At 45.5% G+C, this 21,821-nt stretch overlaps 1 protein-coding gene across 4 annotated transcripts; it reads right to left on the bottom strand.

Moving 5' to 3' along the window:
* Positions 1-635: 635 nt before the first annotated feature.
* On the bottom strand, positions 636-20,643 carry IFNLR1 (interferon lambda receptor 1). 4 transcript variants are annotated; one of them, XM_020983106.2, is made up of 7 exons: positions 20,292-20,640; positions 12,789-12,912; positions 11,044-11,228; positions 9,458-9,600; positions 8,586-8,745; positions 8,348-8,463; positions 636-6,300 (listed from the first exon to the last, which is right to left on the bottom strand). In XM_020983106.2, the coding sequence occupies exons 1-7, from the start codon at positions 20,347-20,349 to the stop codon at positions 5,512-5,514; spliced, it is 1,575 nt and encodes a 524-aa protein (XP_020838765.1). In that variant the 5' UTR covers positions 20,350-20,640; the 3' UTR covers positions 636-5,511. The 4 variants fall into 4 exon arrangements, with proteins under 4 accessions (XP_020838765.1, XP_078001721.1, XP_078001722.1 ...); XM_020983107.2 differs by having other exon boundaries at positions 6,207-6,700; positions 20,292-20,639; XM_078145595.1 differs by lacking the exon at positions 12,789-12,912.
* Positions 20,644-21,821: the final 1,178 nt, after the last annotated feature.

Raw genomic sequence — 21,821 nt, 5'->3', positions numbered from 1 at the left:
TCCAGTGGCAAAACAAAAGTCAGGATGATGGGCAAAGATGGGATGACGTGGATGACACTGGCAACTTCAATGTCTGACCAAGCTCTAAGCGCTCCACAGCATTTGCTTCCAAAGTTTTCATGATCATCGGAATGAATTGTTCTTATCCACCCATTCCACCAGAGGAAGTCTTCTTATGCTTGGGGTAGACATCCCCTTAATTCATCAAAGGGTTTTTGCCTTTCGCTTACCTTCAACCTGATTTAGTCCATCAGCTGAGAACATTTTACGTGGGAGGGAAGCTGGGTGTGCTACAGCTTCTTGGAGCCATAAGTAAGAGTTGGGTGACAGGTGGACATCAAAAGTGGATGAACAGCCGTGAAAAGGGCTCAGCAGCCCTCCTACCAGAGCTGCTAGTCTTCCCTGGACATCCCAAATGCCCCAATTTGGTAACCTACCACTAGGCAGACTGCAGGGACTAGAGCCGGGGTTGGGAAAGCTGCAGCTTTGAGGCCACATGTGACCTTCTAGGTCCTCAAGTGTGGCCCTTTCACTGAATCCAAACTTCACAGAACAAATCAGGTTCCCCACCCCTGCCTGGCCACCCCCAAGAGACAAGTTTCATCTGAAAAATGAAAGCGCATTTTCCACTCAAATAATCTTTTGCTATAAAAATATAACTCTTTATTCAAGCAGTTAGACATGATGAGTCGCTAGCGTTAGCATAGCATTATATCAAAATATCCCAAACAGCTTAGAACGAGAACTATTGGTCCATAGATACTATAGGTACACCTAGGTACAAGTCAGGCTCTTTCTCACCAACCTTTAACAGTTGTGAGTTTTTATAAGCTGACAGATCTGGAGCTGGAAGGGACCATGGAATCAACCAGCCCAATCCCTTCATTTTACAGAGGAGCAAACTGAGGCCCAGAGAGGTTGAGTGACTTGTTCAGGGTCATAAAGGCAGCAAGGGGCAGAACAGAGATTTGAATCCATGCCTTTCAACTCTGAATCCAACGAAATGTTGCTTCAGGATTAGAACAGATCTTAATTCTTGCCCTGTTTTCTCAATGACTCTAAGTAGAGATCTTCAATTTATTTTTCTCTAACCTTTGGAGCTTTAGGAATAACTTCCTGCAGCTTGGAGGTAAAGTTTGTTCTTCCCCTTGCAATTATTTCAGCCCATTTTTGGTTAGTGACTGAAGAAATTCCCCAGAAGGCAATAGTTCTATTTTAGGATGAATTTTTCTTTTACAAACTGGTATCTCTCAGAGACTACTTTAAAAAAAATTCATAGGAACTTAGTTGCTGACAATTCTAGCCTATAGCATACAAATATGCAATTGTAGAATGTGAAATTTGGAAGACATCTGAGAACACAGAACATCAGAGTGGAACACATCTTAGAATATAGGGTGTCAGTGCTAGAAGTCTTAAAACAGAGAATATCAGGAGCTGAAAGGACCTTTAGAGCACAGGATGTCAGAGCTGGGAGGGGTCTTGGAACCCAGAATGTCAGAGCTGGGAGGGCCCTTAGAACACAGAATATCAGGGCTGGAAGGGCCCTTAAAATAAGGAATGTTAGAACTCTAATAATATATATACATACTGTTTTAAGGTTTACAAAGCACTGTCCTCACAATAGTACCATGAAATAGAATGATGCTAAAATACCCATTTTATAGAAGAAAATTTTGAACATTAGAGTGGATAAGTTGGAAGGTACTCAAGAGATCCCCTCAGTCCAAGGATTCTTATCCTTTTATGTGTCCTAGACTCCTTGGGCAGTTTGTTGAAGAGTATGGACCCCTTCTCAGAACCATGTTTTTAAATGCATAAGATAAAATGCAGTGTTACAAAGGAAATTGTCAATTGTGTTATATATTAAATATCAGACCAATTATATATTAACAATAATAGTTAATATATAATTAAATTATGTTTATATAAATAATTAAAATGAATAAATTAAATAATAAAATAATAATTAATCAGTTATAGTAAAATACAGTTATTAAAATTCTTTTCAAAAGGTCACAGAGCCCAGGTTAGACCCTTGTTCTAGTCCAAACTGTCCCTGAGCAGCTGGTATCCTTCCCAACATTTGAAACAGGTGGTAAATGATTTGGAACTCACTACTAGGACTTGACTTTTTTTTTTTAAAGGCTGCTCAAAGTTCATTAGTTTCTGTTGAGTACAAAGTAAACAAGTGACTGAGGCTGCTGGAAGCACAAAGGTGATTCAGATAGTAAAAAAACAAAAACAAAAATTCAAACTAAAAAAACCAAACAAACAATAACCCTGCGGTTTCTTTTACTCTTTTTTTTTTGGTGTTTTGCTTTTGTTTTCCTTAAAAACAACAACAAACCAACACACACACTGCACAACTGCTTCCACACTTGAGCAGCCTGTCTATTCTAAGGGAATGGGTGGGAGAGGGAAGGGGGGAGGGGAAGGGAGGGGAGGGGGAAATAGGCTGTGATGCCCAGCACATTTCAGAAGCGGGGAGCAGCAAGGAGGGTGCTGCTGCTCATGCAGAAGGCCCAGCGCTGGTCTTACTGGGCTCGCTGACACACCGCTTCCTCATGGCCTCCTGAGTCAGGTCACAGGGGATCGTGCCATGAGCAACCTGGGAAGCGCCTGAGTCCTCTGGGGATTCCAATACAGTTGTCATGAATGGATGATTCCACTTCCCGAAGAAGAAGCTTGCCCACCAGTGGCCTGGGTCTGATTTGGGAAGACCAGAATGGTGGGGGATCACTTCCCCAGAGTACTCAGCACCTCCACGGGAGCCGTTGCTGGAAGTGGAACCCAGACACCTTCAACAGCAGTCATGGGTTGCTACGAGTGAACCGCTGGACGGGATTGCTGCCACGTGGCTGGTTCGTGTTGTGATGATGTAAAACCTTAGCGGCGGCTCCCGAGCAGCCCCCGCCAGGCAGCGGGCTGGGGCGGGCGATCACAGGTGACCTGGCTCCGGGGAAGGGGGCGCTAGGCTGCAGAGCCCATTTGTGAAGGAGATCACGGGAGGATGCTCCACGACAGCGAACATGCGAGAGTTCCTTGGGTTTTCAGGACTTGACTACTCTTACAAACATATTTCCATAGAAAATAACCAAGGATTCAAACAGGTGGATAAGCTGATTTCTTCCAATGTAACAATGATGGGTACAGCAGGCTGTGCCTTTTGTTTTTAAAAAAATCATCTCTAGGGCCAGGGCTCATCTGCTCAAGTCCCTTCCTTTGTCCCCCTGGGCCTCTCTGATTTCTACCCTCTTACCTTTCGTAGAGCAAATTAATATAGCAGAAGGGGAAACCACCGGGAGCTTGCCAGGCAAGCCGCAAGAGGCAGGTGTGGCCTACTCTATCAAGAACAAGTTTTAGAGTTGGAAGGGTCTTTGGAGGCCATGTGGGACAACGTGCTGATTTTACAGGTGAGGAAACTGAGGCAGAGGGAAGTAAGCGACTGACCCAAAGACACAGAAGAAGGAATAGCACAGCTGGGAATCCAACCCAGACTTTCAGACTTAAAATTTAAAAAACATTCCCACTGTGCAATATTCGTAGGCCCACACGCTCACAGATCTGCACAGTGGATGCACTGCCACACTTAGAGTCAGGAAGACTTGGGTTCAAATCCTGCCTGAGACACTAACTAGCCATGTGACCAAGTCACTGAATTTCTTTCAGCCTTTTTTCCTCATCAATAAAATGGTAATAATAATCCCTGTAGCACTTACCTCAGAAGCTTGCTGTGAGGGTAAAAGTAATAATAAGGGTAATAGCTAGCATTTATGTAGCATTTTTGTTTCAGAAAAACTTGGCAAGATCTATACGAACTGATGCAGCATAAAGTGAGAAGAACCAGAATATCATCGTGCACAGTAACAGCAATGTTGTAATTAGGATCAACAGTGAAAGGCCCGGCTACTCTGATCATACAATGATCCAAGACAATTCTAAAGGACTCATGATGAAAAATCAAAATGCTGTTAACCTCCAGAGAGAGAACCGATGAACTCTGTGTGTAAATTGAAGTATAATTTTCTGTCTCTCTGCCTCTCTTTCCCTCCCTCCCTTTCTTCCTTTCTCTTCTCTTCTTTCCTTCCTTCCTTCCTTCCTCCCTTTTTTTTTTTGCAATATGGTTAATATAAAAATGGGTTTTGCATGATTTTACATGTACAACTGATATATTGTTTGCCTTCTCAGTGGCTGGGGGAGAGGTGGGAGGCGGGAGGGGGAGAATCTGAAACTCAAAATTTAATAAGAAAAGAATGTTAAAAAATAAATAATAAATATATTAAAAAAAATAAAAGTAAACAAATAAAAATCCCCAAAAGCACTAAAAGCTCCTCACATTTCCACAGGGCCTTCCAGGTTTACAAAGCACTTCCCTCACTGTGTTGAGCGCAAAAGTCATTCTGATGTGGCCTGTGCTCCAGTGGTGAATGGTCTTTGCTGCCATCATGCTCCTTCCTCTGCTTCTTAGAATTCTTAGATTCCTCCAAATCACAGCTCAGGCCCCACTTGCCATGAGCACACACATGCTTGCCATATGTGTTGTATGTATCCCCCATCAGAATAGAGACTCTTTGAGGTCTAAGACTTTCATTTTGTTTTTTGTATCTTTGGTACCCTGCACTTTGTTTTTTTTTTTCTTTTTTGTTAGGCAATGGGGTTAAGTGACTTGCCCAGGGTCACACAGCTAGTAAGTGTCAAGTGTTATGTGTCTGAGGCTGGATTTGAACTCAGGTCCTCCTGAATCCAGGGCCGGTGCTCTATCCACTGTGCCACCTAGCTGCCCCAAGTACCCTGCACTGTGTAAAAGTACTTGGTAGTACGGTACTTTGTAATACAATACTTTGCACACAAAAAAATAATAAACCTTGAATATTTGTCAAAATAAATTGAATTCTGCTGATAAGGAAACTGAGATTCAAAGGATGCTTTGCCTAGGACCTCACACTAGTCAGCTACAAATGCCTGGTGACTGGAACTTTGGTATTCTGACTCCAAGTCCAGATCTCTTTTCTCTACAGCATGAGGTTTCTGTGAACCTGTTTCCTTCTCTGTTAAGTGAGAAGATTGGACTAAATGGTCACAGAAGTTTCCTTTCAGCTCTGAATCCTGGGCACCAGATCATTGACTCCTTCACCAGATCATAGCTCTTGAATCTAAATCTGGAAGGGACCTTGGGAGGTCACCAAGTCCAACCTCCTTCATTTTACAGATGAGGAAAGTGAGACCTACAGAGGTCTTGCCAAGAACACACAGCCAGTCGGGGGGCTTGTTGGGATTTGTTGGGTCCCTTTGGATGGTTACCTTCCCACTCCAAACAACTGAAAAATCATTTTCCAGGGTGGGTTCCAGAGGCAGTCTGGTTATCCCACAAATACTGAAGAGTTCATGTTTGAAGTATCTTGAAGTATCCAGTGGCCCCTCAGGAACTTGAAGAAGCTGAGAGACATCCTGAAGTAGGCCTAGACTGAAAGGTAGGTATTTTGGGAGCTAAAGAGAGTGATGACTCACTCAGTGAAACCTATAGTGTATGTGCTGGTAATCTGTGACCTTAGGCCTCTTGGAGTAATTACTCCAAAGGCCCTCTACCTCACTGACACTGCCCATTTTCTCCTCCTCCTCCTCCTCCTCCTCCTCTTCCCCCTCCATAAACCAGTCCTCCTCATCCTCAGACCTGTCCATGGTAATTATCAGTGTCTTCAGAGAGGTGAAGGGTTCCTCAGGGAGGATCATCAACCCAGGTGAGGAGGGATTCAAGGGCACTGGGGAGGCCCTGGAAGACAAACTATCTTCTGAAGGCTCTTCTCCAACCTTTGACTCCTTCAAGAGCATGGGTGATGGCAGAGATGGGCCATCCCCACAGATGCCATCCTCGATCACATAGCTCACGGTACCTGATTCTCCCCAGAAAGAGTCAAACACATTTCCACTGTCTGAAGAGTCCATTACTGGGGAGAGACCGTACCCTGGTTCATGTATCAGGGACTCTGTAGACTCCCAACTCTGTGCCTTTGACTCCGCTTCCCCCATTCCAGTCAGCAGGCCCTTTAAGGAAGGGATTCCAAGGTAAGCGTCAAAGGTTCCACTCTCATCCACATCCTCAGACTCTCCCTCTTCACTCTCCTCCTCATCGTCATGCTCCTCCATCTCTGATGGTTGTGGGATGCCTGGGTTCTTGGATCCTGCATAAGCTTTCCTTCCCTGCCTCAAACTGTTCTTAGGGCAGATGTGCAGGTCCCCGAAAGACTCTTGTCTGTTCAGTTCCAAGATTTTCACAGAGCATTTGTGCCTAGGAAAGTCCTGATTTGGGGTGGAGAGAGGAGAATAGAGCCATTAGGTTTCCGTTTGACCTATGTGGTTTTTCTTTTGGCCCCAGTATGCCCACATCTATCCTGGTGTGGCTGGACCAGATCTCCCCTTGATCTAATTCTCTCTTATTCCTGGAGCAGAGGACACTGGATGTCCCTGCTGACCTCTCAAAAACCCAGTCCCAGAATCCTAGTTAAATGAATCAGAAAGCAGGTGATGAGGTTCTAAGCTTCTCTTGGGAAGGGCTGACCCTACCCTAGGATACTGATATTTTGTGCTTTTGCACGTCCATTTCCTTCCCTGTCCAGGAGGAAGGTCCTTGAGATCCTGCCATGTGAAAATCAGCTGGAGAGGAGACTTAAGCAGGAATGTAATAGTCATCTTCAAGGATCTGAAAAGGATCAAAGGGGAGAGGGATATGATCTGCTCTCTGCAGCACCAGAAGGCAGAATTAGAGCCAAGGAGGGGAAGCTGCACTAGAACACATTTAGGCTTGATACCAGCTTTCCAAAGTGTCCTGAGAGGTAATGGGCCCCCCATACCTCAAGCTCCTTAAGTGAAGCCTGAATGACCACCTGGTAAGGAGGTCCGAGAGGGTATTTCTGTCCAAATAGGGGCTGGTCAAGAGGAGCTGGAAAGGTATCTCCCAACTCTGAGATTCTCAAATCTTGGGATGTTGGAGACCTCCTCCTTACTGCCTTTCCCTAGCACAGGGGTGAGGAACCTGCAGCCTCGAGGCCACATGTGGCCCTCTAGGTCCTCAAGTGTGGCCCTTTGACTGAATCCAAACTGACTCGTTCTGTGAAGTCTGGATTCAGTCAAAGGGCCACACTTGAGGACCTAGAGGGCCACATGTGGCCTCGAGGCTGCAGGTTCCCTACTCTTGCCCTAGCATCTATCCTTTGCCCTTACCCCCTCACCCCCTTGTTCTCTGCATCTGAAAAACTGATTCTTGAAAAGCAGTTAGTTAATCAATGCTTAAGGTGCTCTCTCTCTCTCTCATTGGGATCCACATTTTGTTAGAGGATTATGGGTCATGTCTAGGAGACATGAGATTTGTGGTATAGTCCCAGTCACTGTCTGACTTTCGCCAAGCCTCTTTCCTTTTCTGGGCCTCAGTTTCCTTCTCTGTAAAATTTGGGGAATTTGACAAGATGACCCCTCAGGTCTCACCCAGCTCTTACACCATTCTAGGTGGGTGGTGCAGCAGATAGAGGGCTGAGTCTGGAGTCACAGAGACCTGGGTTTGAAGCCAGCCTCAGATACTTCTTAGTTATGTGGCCCTGGGCAAGTCACTTAACCTCTGCCTGCTTCATTTTCCTCAACTGTAAAATGAGGATAATAATAGCACCCACCCCCCAAGGCCGTGAGGGTCAAAGGAAATAATATTTGTACAGCATTTAGCCCAGAGTAGCCCTGGCACAGAGTAGGCACTCATAGGCATAGAGGAGGCACGTAAGTGCCTATTCCTCTCTTCTCCTTCAAAGGGCCCTTGCAATACTGACATTCTATGTCTGAAATCCCTACTAATTTTGCTATTCTGTGTTCTAAAGCCCTTCCCAGCTCTGACATCCTGTTTTCTAAGGTTCCTCCCATTTCTGACATTCTCTGTTTTAAGGGCCCTCAGAACTGCTCTGACATTTTGTGTTCTAAGGTCCCTCCCAGCTCTGACATTCTGTGTTCTAAGGGCCCTCCCAGCTCTGACATCTGTGTTCTAAGGGCCCTCCCAGCTCTGACATTCTGCATTCTAAAGACCCTTTCAGTTCTCACATTTTATGTTCCAATGTCTCACCCATCTCTGACACTCTAGGTTATTTGGAAATACAAGAGTGATCATATGACTTTTAAAACCCTCCTAATAGTGGAATTTCAGGCAGCTTGACAAGAGGTGAGTGATGTATTTCAGGCCTTCCTGACGCTCCTCATTATGACATGGCTAGTCAGCCCCTCTCACTCTGTGTGAGTCTTGCCCTGCCAGTGAGGACTGCACCAATGCAGATTAGAGTTCCCTCCTCTCCTCCAACCATCTTTGACATACCAGGCTCTGAGGCATCTTTTCCTGCTGGAAATAGATATCCTTTAGGCAGTACATCCAGGGCAGAGGGATAATAGACAGAAGAAATAGCAGCAAGAATGGCTTCCTCTGCTGGGTTCCTGGGGAGAGAAAACAAAATGGGAGCCCTCTGATCCTTGGGTGTACCAAGAGACTTGTGGGAAAATCTTCCTCTTTGGCCCCACCTGGCCCCATCCCATAGTCTTCTCCTTCCAGGTCTCACCTGGGGTCTCCAGCAGGAAACAGACTGGTTGGGAGAACTCGCTGTACTTGGGGATGATTAATAAGTAGATTGTCCGCGCACTCAGGCAGTAGCACCCAGCAGAAGCCGGGGAGAGGGGGATCTTCACCTCTGTCCCATGGAGTGTGGCCTGGGACCGGGTCTGTCCAGGAGAAAAGAAAAGGGTAACCCAGAATGATTGCAGCGGGACTGACTTCTCTTGATATTTTAGAAGGGCGCCTGGTTTGAGTAGAAGTGCATTCTGTTATGGACCAGTTTAGTCTGAGAGGCCTATGGGACATCCACTTCAAAATGGCGAATGGGCAGCTGGTGATATGGGAATGAAGTGAGGGAGAGAGATAGAGAGACACAGGCTAGATATTTTGATCTAGGGATCCTCAGCATAGGAATTATAGTTAAATCCACGAGAGCTGATGAAGTCATAGAGAGAGGGTAGAAAGAGCTGGGAAGAAGGTCCTGGTCAGAACCTTGAGATCACATACAGTGAAGGGAGCACATAATATAGATGATGATGATATAGCAAAGGTGGAGGGCTATGGGCCCAGAATGTTGCATACTACTGTTAGACTCAGTTGAAGTGTTGGGTGGTTTTCTCTCTGTCTTTTTTTTATTCTTTATTACACAGTATGGCTTTCTTGCCAGAGGAAGGGGGGGGTGTATTTGGAAATGAAGGTGATGTAAAAAAACCCCAAAATATATCAATAATTTTAAAAATAAAGGTATTAGGCTTTATCACAGGCTAAAATAAAGAGAATGAGGCAGAAGATGGTTTGGCAGGGAGTGAGAGGGATGTAGAAGACCCTGGGGGGTGGGCAGGGCATGCAGGAGGGAAAGTGCTGATCTGTATTCTTTACCTTGTTTGGGCTCCCCTCCTTCCAGAATTCCACCTCATATTTCAGGTTCATCAAGCTTACACAGTGGGGCAACTTATAGGTGGCATTGATGCTTAAGGTCTCCTTGGTCCGTATCCATGTCAGATTGGGTGGGGCTGGTTCCACTATCACATACAGAGCAGATCAGTCAGTAGGGATAGAGAGTAGTGGAGGGCTCTTCCCAGGTTATCTTATCTGTCTCTCTGCCTCTAGGGAGGATAGCTCCTTACCTAGGCTAGAAACACAGGATCTTCCACCCTCTGCAAGGCTCTGTAAAAGAGTCTATGTCAGGAAGTATCTATGACTTCTCTCCCTCCTGTTTCAACCCTCAGCCTTAGAGGACTTGTTAACATGCCACTGGAAAAAAAGCCTCTGGATTTGAGGTTGGTGGACCTGGGTTTGATTTTCTGAAGGATGGGGTGGAAGGGGTGGGGGATGTCAGATGAAAATCAAGAAAGGAAGGCTTCTTGTAGGAGGTGACCTCAGATGAGGCTTGAAGGGAGCTAGGAATTGTGGGAGGCAGGGTGAGGAAGGAAAGCATTTGTAAGAACTTCAATCAAGACAATGGACACCCATCATTCCAAAAGATTGTTGATGAAACACATTGCCTACCCCTGAACAGAGGGGTGATAGATTCAGGATATAGAATAAGAGATAGGTATTATTGTAAAAAAAAAAAAAACAAACCCATGGGAAGAATTTGTTTTGCTAGACCATGCAGTTTAAACCCCACCTTCTGCAGAAAGCCTTTCTGGGTCCCCCCCCCCTTTCCCATCAGCTGCTAATGCCTCCCCTTTCCAATTATCTTCTATCTTTTCTGCTTACCTTGTTATCTCTCCAATTAGAATGTGAGCTCCCTGAGGGAAAAGACTTTTTGCCTTTTTTTGTACCCTCATCCTTTGCATAGTGCCTGGCACATAGCAGAAATACTTGTTCACTCATGGACTGACCAGACTCAACAAGGCTTAGTAACCTATTCTGTATTGGGGATGAAGAATGAGGAAAAGTTGGGGAAGGCTCTGAGGTTTTGAACCTGGGTAACCGGCCAGAAATAGGGAAATTTGGAAGAGAACCCATTTGGACAACAGGGAGGAAGGAGGAAGATAGGAACTATGGTATATGACAGCCATGCAAATGGACATTTGAGGGCCCTGCCACCATCTGGCTTGTGAAGAAATAATCATGGCAATTGAAGACACATTACGCTGTTATCACTATGGAGAACATTAGTGTGTTGAGAGCCTCTGAGACTGCTGGAATACAAGTTCCCTCTGCTAACAGACTGCGAGCAGCCTATAATCTATCATTTTAGAGTTATCTGAGGCTGAGACTGAATGATTTGTCCATAGCTACATAATCAACGGTGGGATTTGAAACTAGGTCTTCTCAATTAGCACTGTAGCCATGACATCACGCTACCTCTTAAAAATCAATACTATTCTATAGTATTTATCAACAATTTTTAAATTATGGAATATTTTTGACAGTAACGGGTACCACCATTGCCTCCCTTTCTTCCTCACCCCCTACCAGAACCCCCATGAAGAGGAAGAGAAACAGAAGCTTACCATCAAAGAGATAATCCATGTAAGTAGGGGATTCTGCCCACAGGGAATAGGTCCCAGGGGCCACTGCCTGAACTTGCCCCTTGTATTTGATGTATAGACTGTGATTCTCCAGGCAGGTGAGGTCACACTCCTCCATGGTAATCCCCATACAATGTTTGACCTTCCTCCAGCGCTCATTTTCAAAGCTGTGGAAAGAGCGAAGGATACATTGTAGGCTGATAAGTCTAGAACTGGGAGACCAGCAATTCCAACATGTTCATTTTACAGAGGAGGAAACTGAGGAACAGAGAGGTTACGTGACTTTCCAGGGTAACACAGGCGTAAGAGGCGGCTAATAGGGGTCGTGGCGGTAAGTGGCTACCCTCTCTGCTCCTCCTCCCGACTCCTAGTGTCTATGATGGGTAATTTCCTCGGTCACAACTAGGACCCCTCCCCCAGTGATCACATACAGGCCATCCAAGTAACTCTTTTAAGTCAGAGAACATCTCTGGAACTCAGTTTCCACATTTGTGCTACACAGATAATGATAACCTGCACTACCAGCCTTGCCAGATTGCTGTGAGGACAAGGACTGTAGGAATGTGAGCTGTTGTTATCATTCACGGCCCAGTTGAGTCTCCTTGGGGGACTCCCAGAAGCCCAGGAAGTCAGAAGTGGAGAGGATCTGAGACTATCCAGCCTAGACTCTGATCGGAGGCCTCCATGATGGAACACTTATTACTTGAATCCTGTTGGATTGGATCATGGGCCAGCCCATTCCACTTTCATGATTAAATTACAAAACTAGAGCTTGAAGGGACCTCAGAAATTTTCTACCCCATTCTTTCCCTTCATAAGCCCAAAAGGGTGAGCAGCTTGCCTGGCATCATAAAGGGTAGTAAGCATCCCAGGTAGGATTTGAACCCAAGACCTCGGACTCTGACATGCTGCCAGTCCTTAGGATGGTCTTCTTTGCATTGAATTGAAATCCACTTCTTTATAATTGTCCCTACCACCCCATTCTCCCCTAGTTTGGCTCTCTGGAACCAAATAGAACCAGGCTTTGCCATGTGACCACCTCTACATACTTGAAGTCAGCTATCCTGCACCTTCAAGTCTGATCTTCTCTCACCTAAGCAGGCCATTTTTTCCAACCAATCCTTGCAGGGCCCATTCCAGCACTCAGTCTGGTGCCTGGCACAAAGTAGATAATAAAGGTTTGTGGACTGACTTGCTGACTGGCCTCCAGGCCTCTCACAATCCTCTGCCTGAGGTCTACTTTATGTAGGCTGCTAGATAGAGTAGTGGGTTAACAGTGATGGCCCTGGAGTCCAGAAGACTTGAGCTCAAATTCTGACTTGAGGCACTTACTAGTTGTGTGAGCCCAGGGAAATCACTCAACCTTCTAGAACCTTCTAGACGCAGTTTTCTCATATGTAAAATCAGAAGGTTGAACTGAATGGCCTCTACCAATATAGAATCTATGGCCCTAATTCTGTGAACTTCTTGAGAGCAAGGGTGTATATCCTTTTCCCTCTCCCCACCCCCAAATCACCTAGTGGAAGGCTGGATTTTACTTAATACTTCATATTAGTATTTGTTAACTTGAATTGAATCAAAGCAGCTAGCCCAGTGAAGCTGTAGGCCTCAGTCAGCCTTGGCCTTCCCCTGCAGTCTCTCCATACACCTTCCATAACTCCCCCAGTCCCTGTCCTCCCTCCAGCCTTATCCATCTCCCCTCCCTCAAGCCTGAAACTTCTACCTACCTCTGATACCTCACCACATAAGTCACATTGAGGGGATAGTTGGGTCCTGGGCGCCATGTCAGGTATACCTTGAAGTTGCGGGAAAGCATCGTCACGTTCTGTGGACGGGCCAACTTTGGGCTCCCTGTAGGGTTAGACAAGGTTGTCTGAGACCCCATTTTTGGGCTTTCCCATCACCACTTCCAGGCTCTCCCTCTACCAGTAGTATTGCTTTTGTCTGACTCTTCATGACCCTATTTGGGGTTTTCTTGGCAAAGATATTGAGCAATTTGCCATTTCTTTCTCCACCTCATTTTACAGATGAGGAAATTGAGGCAAACAGTGACTTTCCCAGGATCACACAGCTAGTAAGTGAGCCTGAATTTTTTCACATTTATTTATTTTTAATAAAAATAAGCATTTCTATAACACAGTATAATAAAAAGATGATTGTACATGAAATGACAAATCTATTATGTACAACTTGCTATTCCTTTTAAATATTTAATAAAGTTATCATGTAAATTTCTTTTTTTCTTTTTTTTTTTCCCCTCTCCCCAGGTCTTTCTGATTCCTGGTCTAGTGCCTACCCACTGCGCCACCTAGCTGCCCTCTACCAGTATAACAATAATAATGAAAACAGTAACACATATATAGTGTTTTAAGGTTTACAAAGGCTTAAGGTTTATTATCTCATTTTATCCTTACAACAACCCTGGGAGATGGGTGATCTTAGTATCCTCATTTTGCAGATGAGGAAACTGAGGCAGAAAGAGGTTAAGTGACAACCAGGGTCACAGAGCTTAATATCCACTGTACCACCTAGTTGCCTACCACCATTATGAGGTAGCCTTCCCTTGTTTGACCTTCACAGGACCCAAACTTATTGCCCAAGTCATAAGCTAACTGCTGTTATCTAGTCACCCTCGGGGCATTCTCCATCTTCCTCAATGATTTGGTGCCCTGTTCACAGTCTCCCTCTCCATCCCAACTCTTGCCCTCATATGTGGGGACTTCAACATACATGTCGATGTTCCCTCAAACAATCTAACTTCCCATTTCATCAACTACTCAACTCTCATCTCCAATTACTTCTCTACTCCACCTCAGCTACATACAGGGACGGCCACAGCCTCGACATTGCCATCACTTCCAAGTGTTCTATTTCCCTGTTCAAACATGCGTGAGGGATTGTGTGTTGTAGAATATCTGGGTTGGACTCCTGGCTCAGACACTTACTCCCTGTGTTTGGACACCATCCTCCTCCCAGTTACCCTGGCTCACAATCTAGGTGTCCTTACTGATACCTTACTCTCTCTCACCTCCAATAGCCAATCAGTTGGCAATTCCATGGTTTGTCAACTCGACCTTCATTAACATCTCTGCCTCCTCTCCTCTGACACTGCCGCCATCTTAGTACAGGCCCTCATCACTTCACTCCTGGACTATGGAAATAGCCTGTTGGCAGATCTCCCTACCTCCAACCTCTCCTTGATCCAGTCTGTCCTCCACTTAGATGCCATACTAAGCCTCCTAGAGTGCAGATCTGACCAGGTTCTACTTCTAGTGACCACCAAAATGGCAGAGGACACCAGTGCTGCAAGGGAATGCAAGAGACCAAGGTGGCTTTCTCCTCCATCCCCAACCCCCATTCAATAAATTCCAGTGGCTCCTTTCTACCATTAGAATAGAATATGGAATCTTATTTGGCTGTGAAAACCCTTCAGAACCTTGCCTCTTTTTATAAGTCTTATAAAATGGAAGAGTTAGACTCAGTGACTTTTCTGGTTCTAAACCTATGATCCTCTGAACTCCAAAATGCCTTTATCCAATCATGATCTTTTATCGTTTCATTTCTCCTTATGTTTTGTGACCCTTATTCTCTGTCCTCACTGTGTTGATGACTCTCACTGCTTTCCTAGGCCATCATCCCACTTCCCTTCCCAATTTCAATGCCTTGCCCTCTTTTCTTATTAATTGCTCATCATGTCTTCCCAACGCTCAAACCAGGATTACTCCCCTCAGATTCCTCCTTTGTTTCTATGCTGTGTACTGCTGAACAGAGTTGGAGGAAGTCACAAAACCAAGATGACTGAGTCCACTACAAATTTATGTTATTGAATCTCAGCTAGGCCCTCATTGAAATAAGGCAATCTTTCTACTCCTCTTTAATAATCTCTTTCCCATTTTCAATATTAGCTCTTCCAAACCTCCTTTTCCTTCCTTGAACTTCCCCTGGCATCTCTCTCCCCCATTCTCTCAGCTGAGGACCTCGATGGTCCCCTCCTCCCCATCAGCCTTCCTTTCTATTATTACCTTCCACTTCTTCTGTACATCCTGTATGTACCTATTCACATGACTCCCACATTTGAATGTCATCTCCTTGAGGGCAGGGCCTTTTTCTGCTTTTTCTTCTTATCCTCAATGTTTAGTGGGATGCCTGGCACAAAATCAGCACCTAACAAATGCTTGTTGATTAAATGTTTGATTGTGCCTCAGTTTCCCCATCTGTAAAACAAGGGTGTTGGACTGGGTGGCCTCTGAGATGTCTTCCAGGTCTTAATCTAGGATCCTGGGACCCTATGGTAAAATAGAAAGTGAAAGCGAGGGAGATCTTGGGTTCAAATTTCAGTTCTATGTACTTTCTACAGAGTTCCACTTCTCTTCCCAACCTCTGACCAATTCAATGAATGATTTCTATTGTACTGGGAAAGTCTAATCCATGCTTCTGAGAACTGGGTTTGGGCTTAGTGGAGAGGAGTGGTAACAATGGATTACAAAACAAATGTCACTTCTGGGAAGTGTGGACACACCTTTCAGCTGTAAATTCTCAGGGGCAATTTCCGGAGCAGGGCATTTCAATGTTTACTCGTTCTAAAATCATAATATAAGCAGAGCTAAAAGAGGCCAGAGGGACCCATTAGTCCAACTGCTTTATTAGAAGGCATTGCGGTATTAAGCAAAAAGCAATGGATTTGAAGTTAAAGGGCCTGGGTTCAAATCCCAGCTTAGCCACCCCCTGTGGGACCCTAGGTATGGCAGTGCATCTACCTGGGCCTCAGTGGCCTCATGAGAGCACTGGGCAAGATGTCCTCTAAGGGAACCTTGAGCTCTAGGTTTAGATCCTAGAATCTTATGACAGACGGGGAAACAGAGGCACAGAGAAGGGGGGAAATGACTTGCTCAAAGTCATGTGGCTAGTTAAGTGGCAGGGCCAGGTCCTTCAGTCTCTAGATATTATTTCCTGAAGTTTCAATTTCTTATCAAACAGTGATGCCATTTCTCACACTTTCTACCTCTAAGACTGTCTTGAGGAAAGTGCTTTGGAAACCTGATGGTGCTGTATGTGAGTTATTACAGTTCTAACCCTTAGGAGAAGCTTTCAGGCACTCAGGTAGATGCAGCTCCACATAGATAAGCCTGAGTGTGTCTCACTGTGGGCCGAGCTCACATTTGCCCAGATTAAATGATTTCCTCTCATAATGGTATCAGGAATACCTACGTGATACTGTAGATGGGGGGAGGGGGGACTTGCTGCCCCGAGGCCACATGTGGCCCTCTAGGTCCTCAAGTGTAGCGCTCTCATTGAATCCAGACTTCACAGAACAAATTCCCTTTTGTTCTGTGAAGTTTGGATTCAGTCAAAGGGCCACACTTGGAGGGACCTAGAGGGCCACATGTGGCCTTGAAGCCATACCTTCTCTATCCCTGGGCAGAGTATTAGTCTTGGAGCTAAAAAGACTTGAGCTCAAATCCTGCCTCAGACACTTACTAGCTCTGTGCCTCAGTTTCCTCATCTGTAAAATGGGAATACTATCACCTACTTCCCAGGATCCTCCTGAGGATTAAATGAGTTGATACCCAGAAAGCATTTTGCAAACCTTAAAGCATTAAGTAAACATTGGCTATTATTATGAATAGCTGCAGGACAATTCTCCCAGAGGCAATGCTTATGCTGAGGGAAACAGCATGGATTCTGATCTAGCAAGCCTGCGGTACTTTTCCTAGAGTAGGAACGGCCAGGGAAAGCAGCAGTGGCATAGATTTCTTGCTAGGAGGGCCCTCGGAGATCATGAGACTCAAACCTCTCATTTTACAGATGAGGACACTAAGCCCCAGCAAAGGTTAGACAGCCTGCCCACTATAAGGAATGCTCCCCTGCCCTTCCATCTTAGAAACCGCTGTCCTGGATGAAAAGTGACACGAACTGAAAATGGCTGAGGTTGGCCCCAGAGAGGAGATAGGAGAAAATGCCTCCTGTGCAGAGGTGAGGGACCACAGGAGTGGAATGCCACATCTATTGTCAGACTTGGCAGAGTTGGTGGCTAATTCGATTACATTTATTTTTCCATTGTTTTTATTTTGCATTATAAGGAATGGCTATCTTGGGAGGAATTAGAGAGGGATACAGTGATATCAATAGCAAACAAAAAGTATCAATGCTATTTTTATATACTGCATACTTTTGTTTTTTATTTATTGATTTTTGTTAGGCAGTGGGGCTAAGTGACTTGCCCAGAGTCACATAGCTAGTTAGCGTTATGTGTCTGAGGCCAGATTTGAACTCAGATCCTCCTGACTCCAAGGCTGGAGCTCTATCCACTGTACCACCTAGCTGCCCATGCATACTTTTTATTTATTTTTATTAATTTATTTTGATTTATCAACAATCACTTCCACATGCTCTTGAGTTTAAAATTTTTCTCCCCCTTCCTTCCCACCACCCTCCCCAAGATGGCACACAATCTAATATAAGCTATATATGTACATTCTTATTAAACATATTTTCAGATTAGTGATGTTGTAAGTAAAAATTGGAACCAATACGAAGAACCACAGAAAGAAGAAACAAAACTCAACAGAAGAGAAAAAAATAGCAAATAGTATGCTTCGATCTGCATTCAAATTCCATACTTCTTTCTTTGGATGTGGATAGCATTTTCTATCATGAGGCCCTTGGAGATGTCTTAGATCCTTGTATTGCTGGGAAGGGTTGAGTTTATCAATATTAGTCATTGCATAATGTGGCTGTTATTGTGTACAAAGTCCTCTTGGTTCTGCTCACTTCACTCAGCATCAGACCATACAAGTCTTTCCAGGTTTTTCTGAAGTCAGCCTGCTCATCATTTTTTATAGCACAATAGTATTCCATTGCATTCATATACCACATGTATACTTTTATATAGTATGATACTATATATATTAGTGAACGAAAGGAAAGAAAGCAATGTACTTGAGGCATTTTCTATTCCTGAGGCCTTTGACCTAGAAGAGGCCACCCAGATATACCTGGGAAGATGGCTTCAAAAGTCTTTTTTAGTTTGAAATCCTGGTTTTGCTCCAATCAGCAAGCATTTATTAAATGCCTACTGTGTGTCCGACACTGTGCTGGGCACTGGTTAAGTCATTTTCCTCCCTTGGCTTCAGTTTCTTCTTCTGTAAAATTAGAATGTTGGCCTAGATCGAGGGGTTCTTAACCTTTTTTTGCATCATGGATTCCTATGGCAGACTGGTGAAACCTCTCAACCCCTACCGAGAATGATATATATGTGTGTGTGTGTGTTATATATATATATATATATATATATATATATATATATATATATATATACATACACACACACATTATATATACACATATATATATATATTTTAAATATGGATATAAATTTTTTCCCATCCAAGTTTATGCCCTGAATTTACACCTCAGATTAAGAATCTCTGACCCAGATATTCTCTAAGGCCTTTCTAAGTCTAAATCCTATGATAGCATAACTATTGCTGGGCCTTTGATGAGGCCCATGGGTAGGGAAAAGGGGTGAAAGGAAAAGTCGTATCAGAGAGTTTTATGTACCCTGCAGTTTATTTTGGGGATGAGCTCTAAAATCCAGAAAAGGCAAATAAACAATTTACTCTGGGTTACACAGGGGGCCAGTGGCAGCTCTAGGACTGATTCCCAAGCTACCCTTGGCCCCTGTAGCAGGTCAGTGCAACCTAGGACAAGAACCTAAGATTCTCAGAAAGGAGAGAAAGGGGAAAGGGAGAGAGAGTGTGTGTATATAAAAGGTATATCTGCAAGGGGTTTAAGAAGGAAATGTGTGATCCATTAGAAACTACACAAAGCTAGAATTCAGAAGAGAAACCTGGATTCTAATGCCAGCCCGTACCTTTGGCTTTCTGTGGAAAATTGAACAGTCATTTCCTCTCTCCCTGCCTGTTTCTTCCTCTAAAATTAGGCAGCTAGGGGGCTCAGTGTTGGGCCTGGAGACAGAAAGACCCTAGTTCAGATTTGGCCCATGTAACCCTGGGCAAGTCATTTAACCTTGTTTGCTTTAATCCACTGGAGAAAGGAAATGGCAGACCACTCCAGTGCCTTTGACAAGACATGCTCCATGGAATTATGAAGAATCAGACACAACTGAACAACAGCAAAATGAGGGTAACCATACTACCAGTACCTTCCCTCACGAGGCTGCTGTGATACAAGGCAGAATAACAGAATGTCAGAACTGGAAGGGGCCAAAGGCATCTTCAAACACAAGAAAGTCAGAGCTAGAGGGAACCTTAGAACACAGAATGTCAGAGCTGGGAGGGCCCTTAGAACAGAACGTTAGAACTTGGAGGGTTGTTAGAACATAGACTGAGCTGGGAGTTGGGAGGGTTGTTAGAATATAGAATGTCAGAGCTGAGAAAGGCCTTAGAGGGTGGAATGTTAGAAGGGAGAGAGGTCTTAGGTTATGGAGCGTCAGAACTGGAAGGGGCCAAAGGGACCTCAGATATCACACCCAACTCACTTGCTTCCAAACGAAGAACCTGTGATCCAGGGAGGTATGAAAGCATTTTCAGAACTTTAAAGATCCAGTTACAAAATGCTAGGCAAGGCAGTGCTACTGTTGTGTTTGGACTGGAACTGTGATTTCATTGGTTCAGGAGCTCCCAGTGAGGAAATTCTCTCCTTCGAACCCTAAAGAGATCCCGGTGGCACTTGAGACTTTCCCACTGAGTTTCTTGAGGTCACACCCTCAGTATCTATCACAGTGCACAGGTCTTATTGGGTCTTTATCCTCTGCCTTCTCATTATTATTAGTGTCTGGTTTCCCCAGCTCGCTTGGCAAGAACGTGGCCTGCTTGGGGCTTGCACCGAAGAAGGAGGGAGGGAGAAAAGGGCGCGGGGGGGCGGGGAAGGGGACGGGGTTGGGAGGGGGGAGAAGGGAAGGAGAGAGAAAGGAGGGAGGAAGAGAACACTAGACACACGTCAATGCTTCCCTGGAAGCAAAAAAAAAAAAAAAGACGCTGGATTCAACAATCTCTAGGCTGTCTTCCAGCCCCGACACTGCAAGTGTCTGAGGAGACTGTACTCACAAGACCCGGAGAAAGCAATTCCAAATCTCGCAGACCGCTGGCGGAGCGTCCCCGCCATCGGTCTTTCCCACAGCTGTCCAGGGGGCCGGCCACAGCCTCCATCCGTCCCCCGCCCCGCTGTGAGCTGGGACCTAGTCTTCTCCCAGCCGGGGTAGACTTTACCTGGCGCTGACTGCAGAAGGCAGAGGAGCAGCGGGGCCCAGAAACTGCCCTTGACCATCGTTGGGGGCTCCCGGCCCGGCCCAGCTTGGCTCGGCTCGGCTCGACTCGGCTCGGCTCTCAACCGCCCCCTCCAGCCCCGCGCTGGCCAGGCTCTCCCCAACAGGGCCCGGCCTTTCCGCACCTGTCCCTTTTCTTCCTCATTCGGCTGGGGCTTTCCCGAACCGTTGTGGGGGAAATCTGCCACCCAGGATGACAACTCGCGAGGCTGATCCTTCACCCAGAGTAAAGGTCAAGGGCGTGGAGTGGATTGGAGTGGGAGGAGAATGGGAGGCGCATCTCAGCCCCAGTCCCCAGTCCCCAGGCCGGGGCGAGTGTGGTGCAAAGCACGCACAAGGCGGAGTGGTGTACCCAGCTGTAACACTAAACTCCCTAGCCACTTCTCTTAAAAGGACGGCTTGAATACCTCGAGGTGATCTCTGCTGCCGCCAGGACAGTTTATCGGGGCCTGATGCGGGGCTTGGGGTTCTGATGGTGCTTGGTCTGTGTTTCATCTCCCTCTAAGACTCGGGGAAGGCGCTCGGGCAAGGCGGGTCCTTAAACTTTCTTCTGGGACAGTGAGGATATGTGTGGGTCTCCTCATCAGACTGGGGCTCCCCGAGGGGCAACTTTCTCCTTAAAGCAGGACACCATTTGCCCCTGTGACGTGGATCTCCCTAGGCATAGGAGAAAGTTCATGCTCCGTTTGTGTAGGATAGAAAAGGTGGGACAAAGATCCGATATCTCCTCTTCAGAAAGAGGCATGTGACCCTCCATTCAGATGGGGAACTCCTTGGGGTCATATCATTCATGTTAAACATTTGCGAACCTTAAAGCCCATGTAAACGTCATTTTCACCCATACCGTGTGGAACGAGAGAGGACGTAGGTTCAAATCCTGTCTCTGATGTGCACTGACACTGTGGCCTTGGGCAAGTTACCTAGCCTCCCTGGGACTCAGTAAAGGCCTCTGACGTGCCTTTTAATTAGATTTATGATTTTCTGATGCCAGGTCAGGTCAAGGACTCCCCAGCGCAAGAACTAATCAACAAAGCATTTATTAAGCTCCTACTATGTGCCAAGCACTGTATCTGGGCGGATCCAAATATAAAGGTAAGATAGTCCCTGCCCCCAAGGAGCTTACATTCTATTGGGGAGCTTCCTGAGGGCAGGAACTATGACTCCCCTTAAGATCCCCTGGAAGTTCCTCTAGGGCAAGTCACCATATCCCTCATCAAACCTGGGGTTCCTAGAGGTCAGGGTCTATGTCTGTGTCTCTCCCAACAGACTAAAATGCACTTCGAAGACTACCCAGAGGTCATCAGCAATACAATCCAGGGGAAAGAACACTGAATTTTCCCATCCAATTTAGAATTATGGGACCTGAATTCAAATTCAGCTTTATCATTTAAGTCCTGTGTGACTATGGGTAAATCTCTTAGCCTTTCTGTGCCTCATCCTTCTTCATCTGTAAAATGAGACAGCTAGACTAACC

Source organism: Phascolarctos cinereus, unplaced genomic scaffold, assembly GCF_003287225.1.
Source record: "Phascolarctos cinereus isolate Bilbo 61053 unplaced genomic scaffold, phaCin_HiC Scaffold_726;HRSCAF=1367, whole genome shotgun sequence".
In the NCBI taxonomy this organism is placed as follows: domain Eukaryota; kingdom Metazoa; phylum Chordata; class Mammalia; order Diprotodontia; family Phascolarctidae; genus Phascolarctos; species Phascolarctos cinereus.
The sequence above is the reverse complement of the archived record's forward strand: the minus strand, read 5'-3'. Positions and strand labels throughout refer to the sequence as shown.

Coding starts and splice junctions, on each gene's coding strand:
- IFNLR1 (XM_020983106.2), bottom strand. CDS start 20,349: ATGGTCAAGGGCAGTTTCTGGGCCCCGCTGCTCCTCTGCCTTCTGCAG. Junction 11,229..12,788: donor TATGTGGTGAGGTATCAGAG/GTAGGTAGAAGT, acceptor CTCTTTCCACAG/CTTTGAAAATGAGCGCTGGA. Junction 8,746..9,457: donor AGGAGGGGAGCCCAAACAAG/GTAAAGAATACA, acceptor TCTCCTGGACAG/ACCCGGTCCCAGGCCACACT.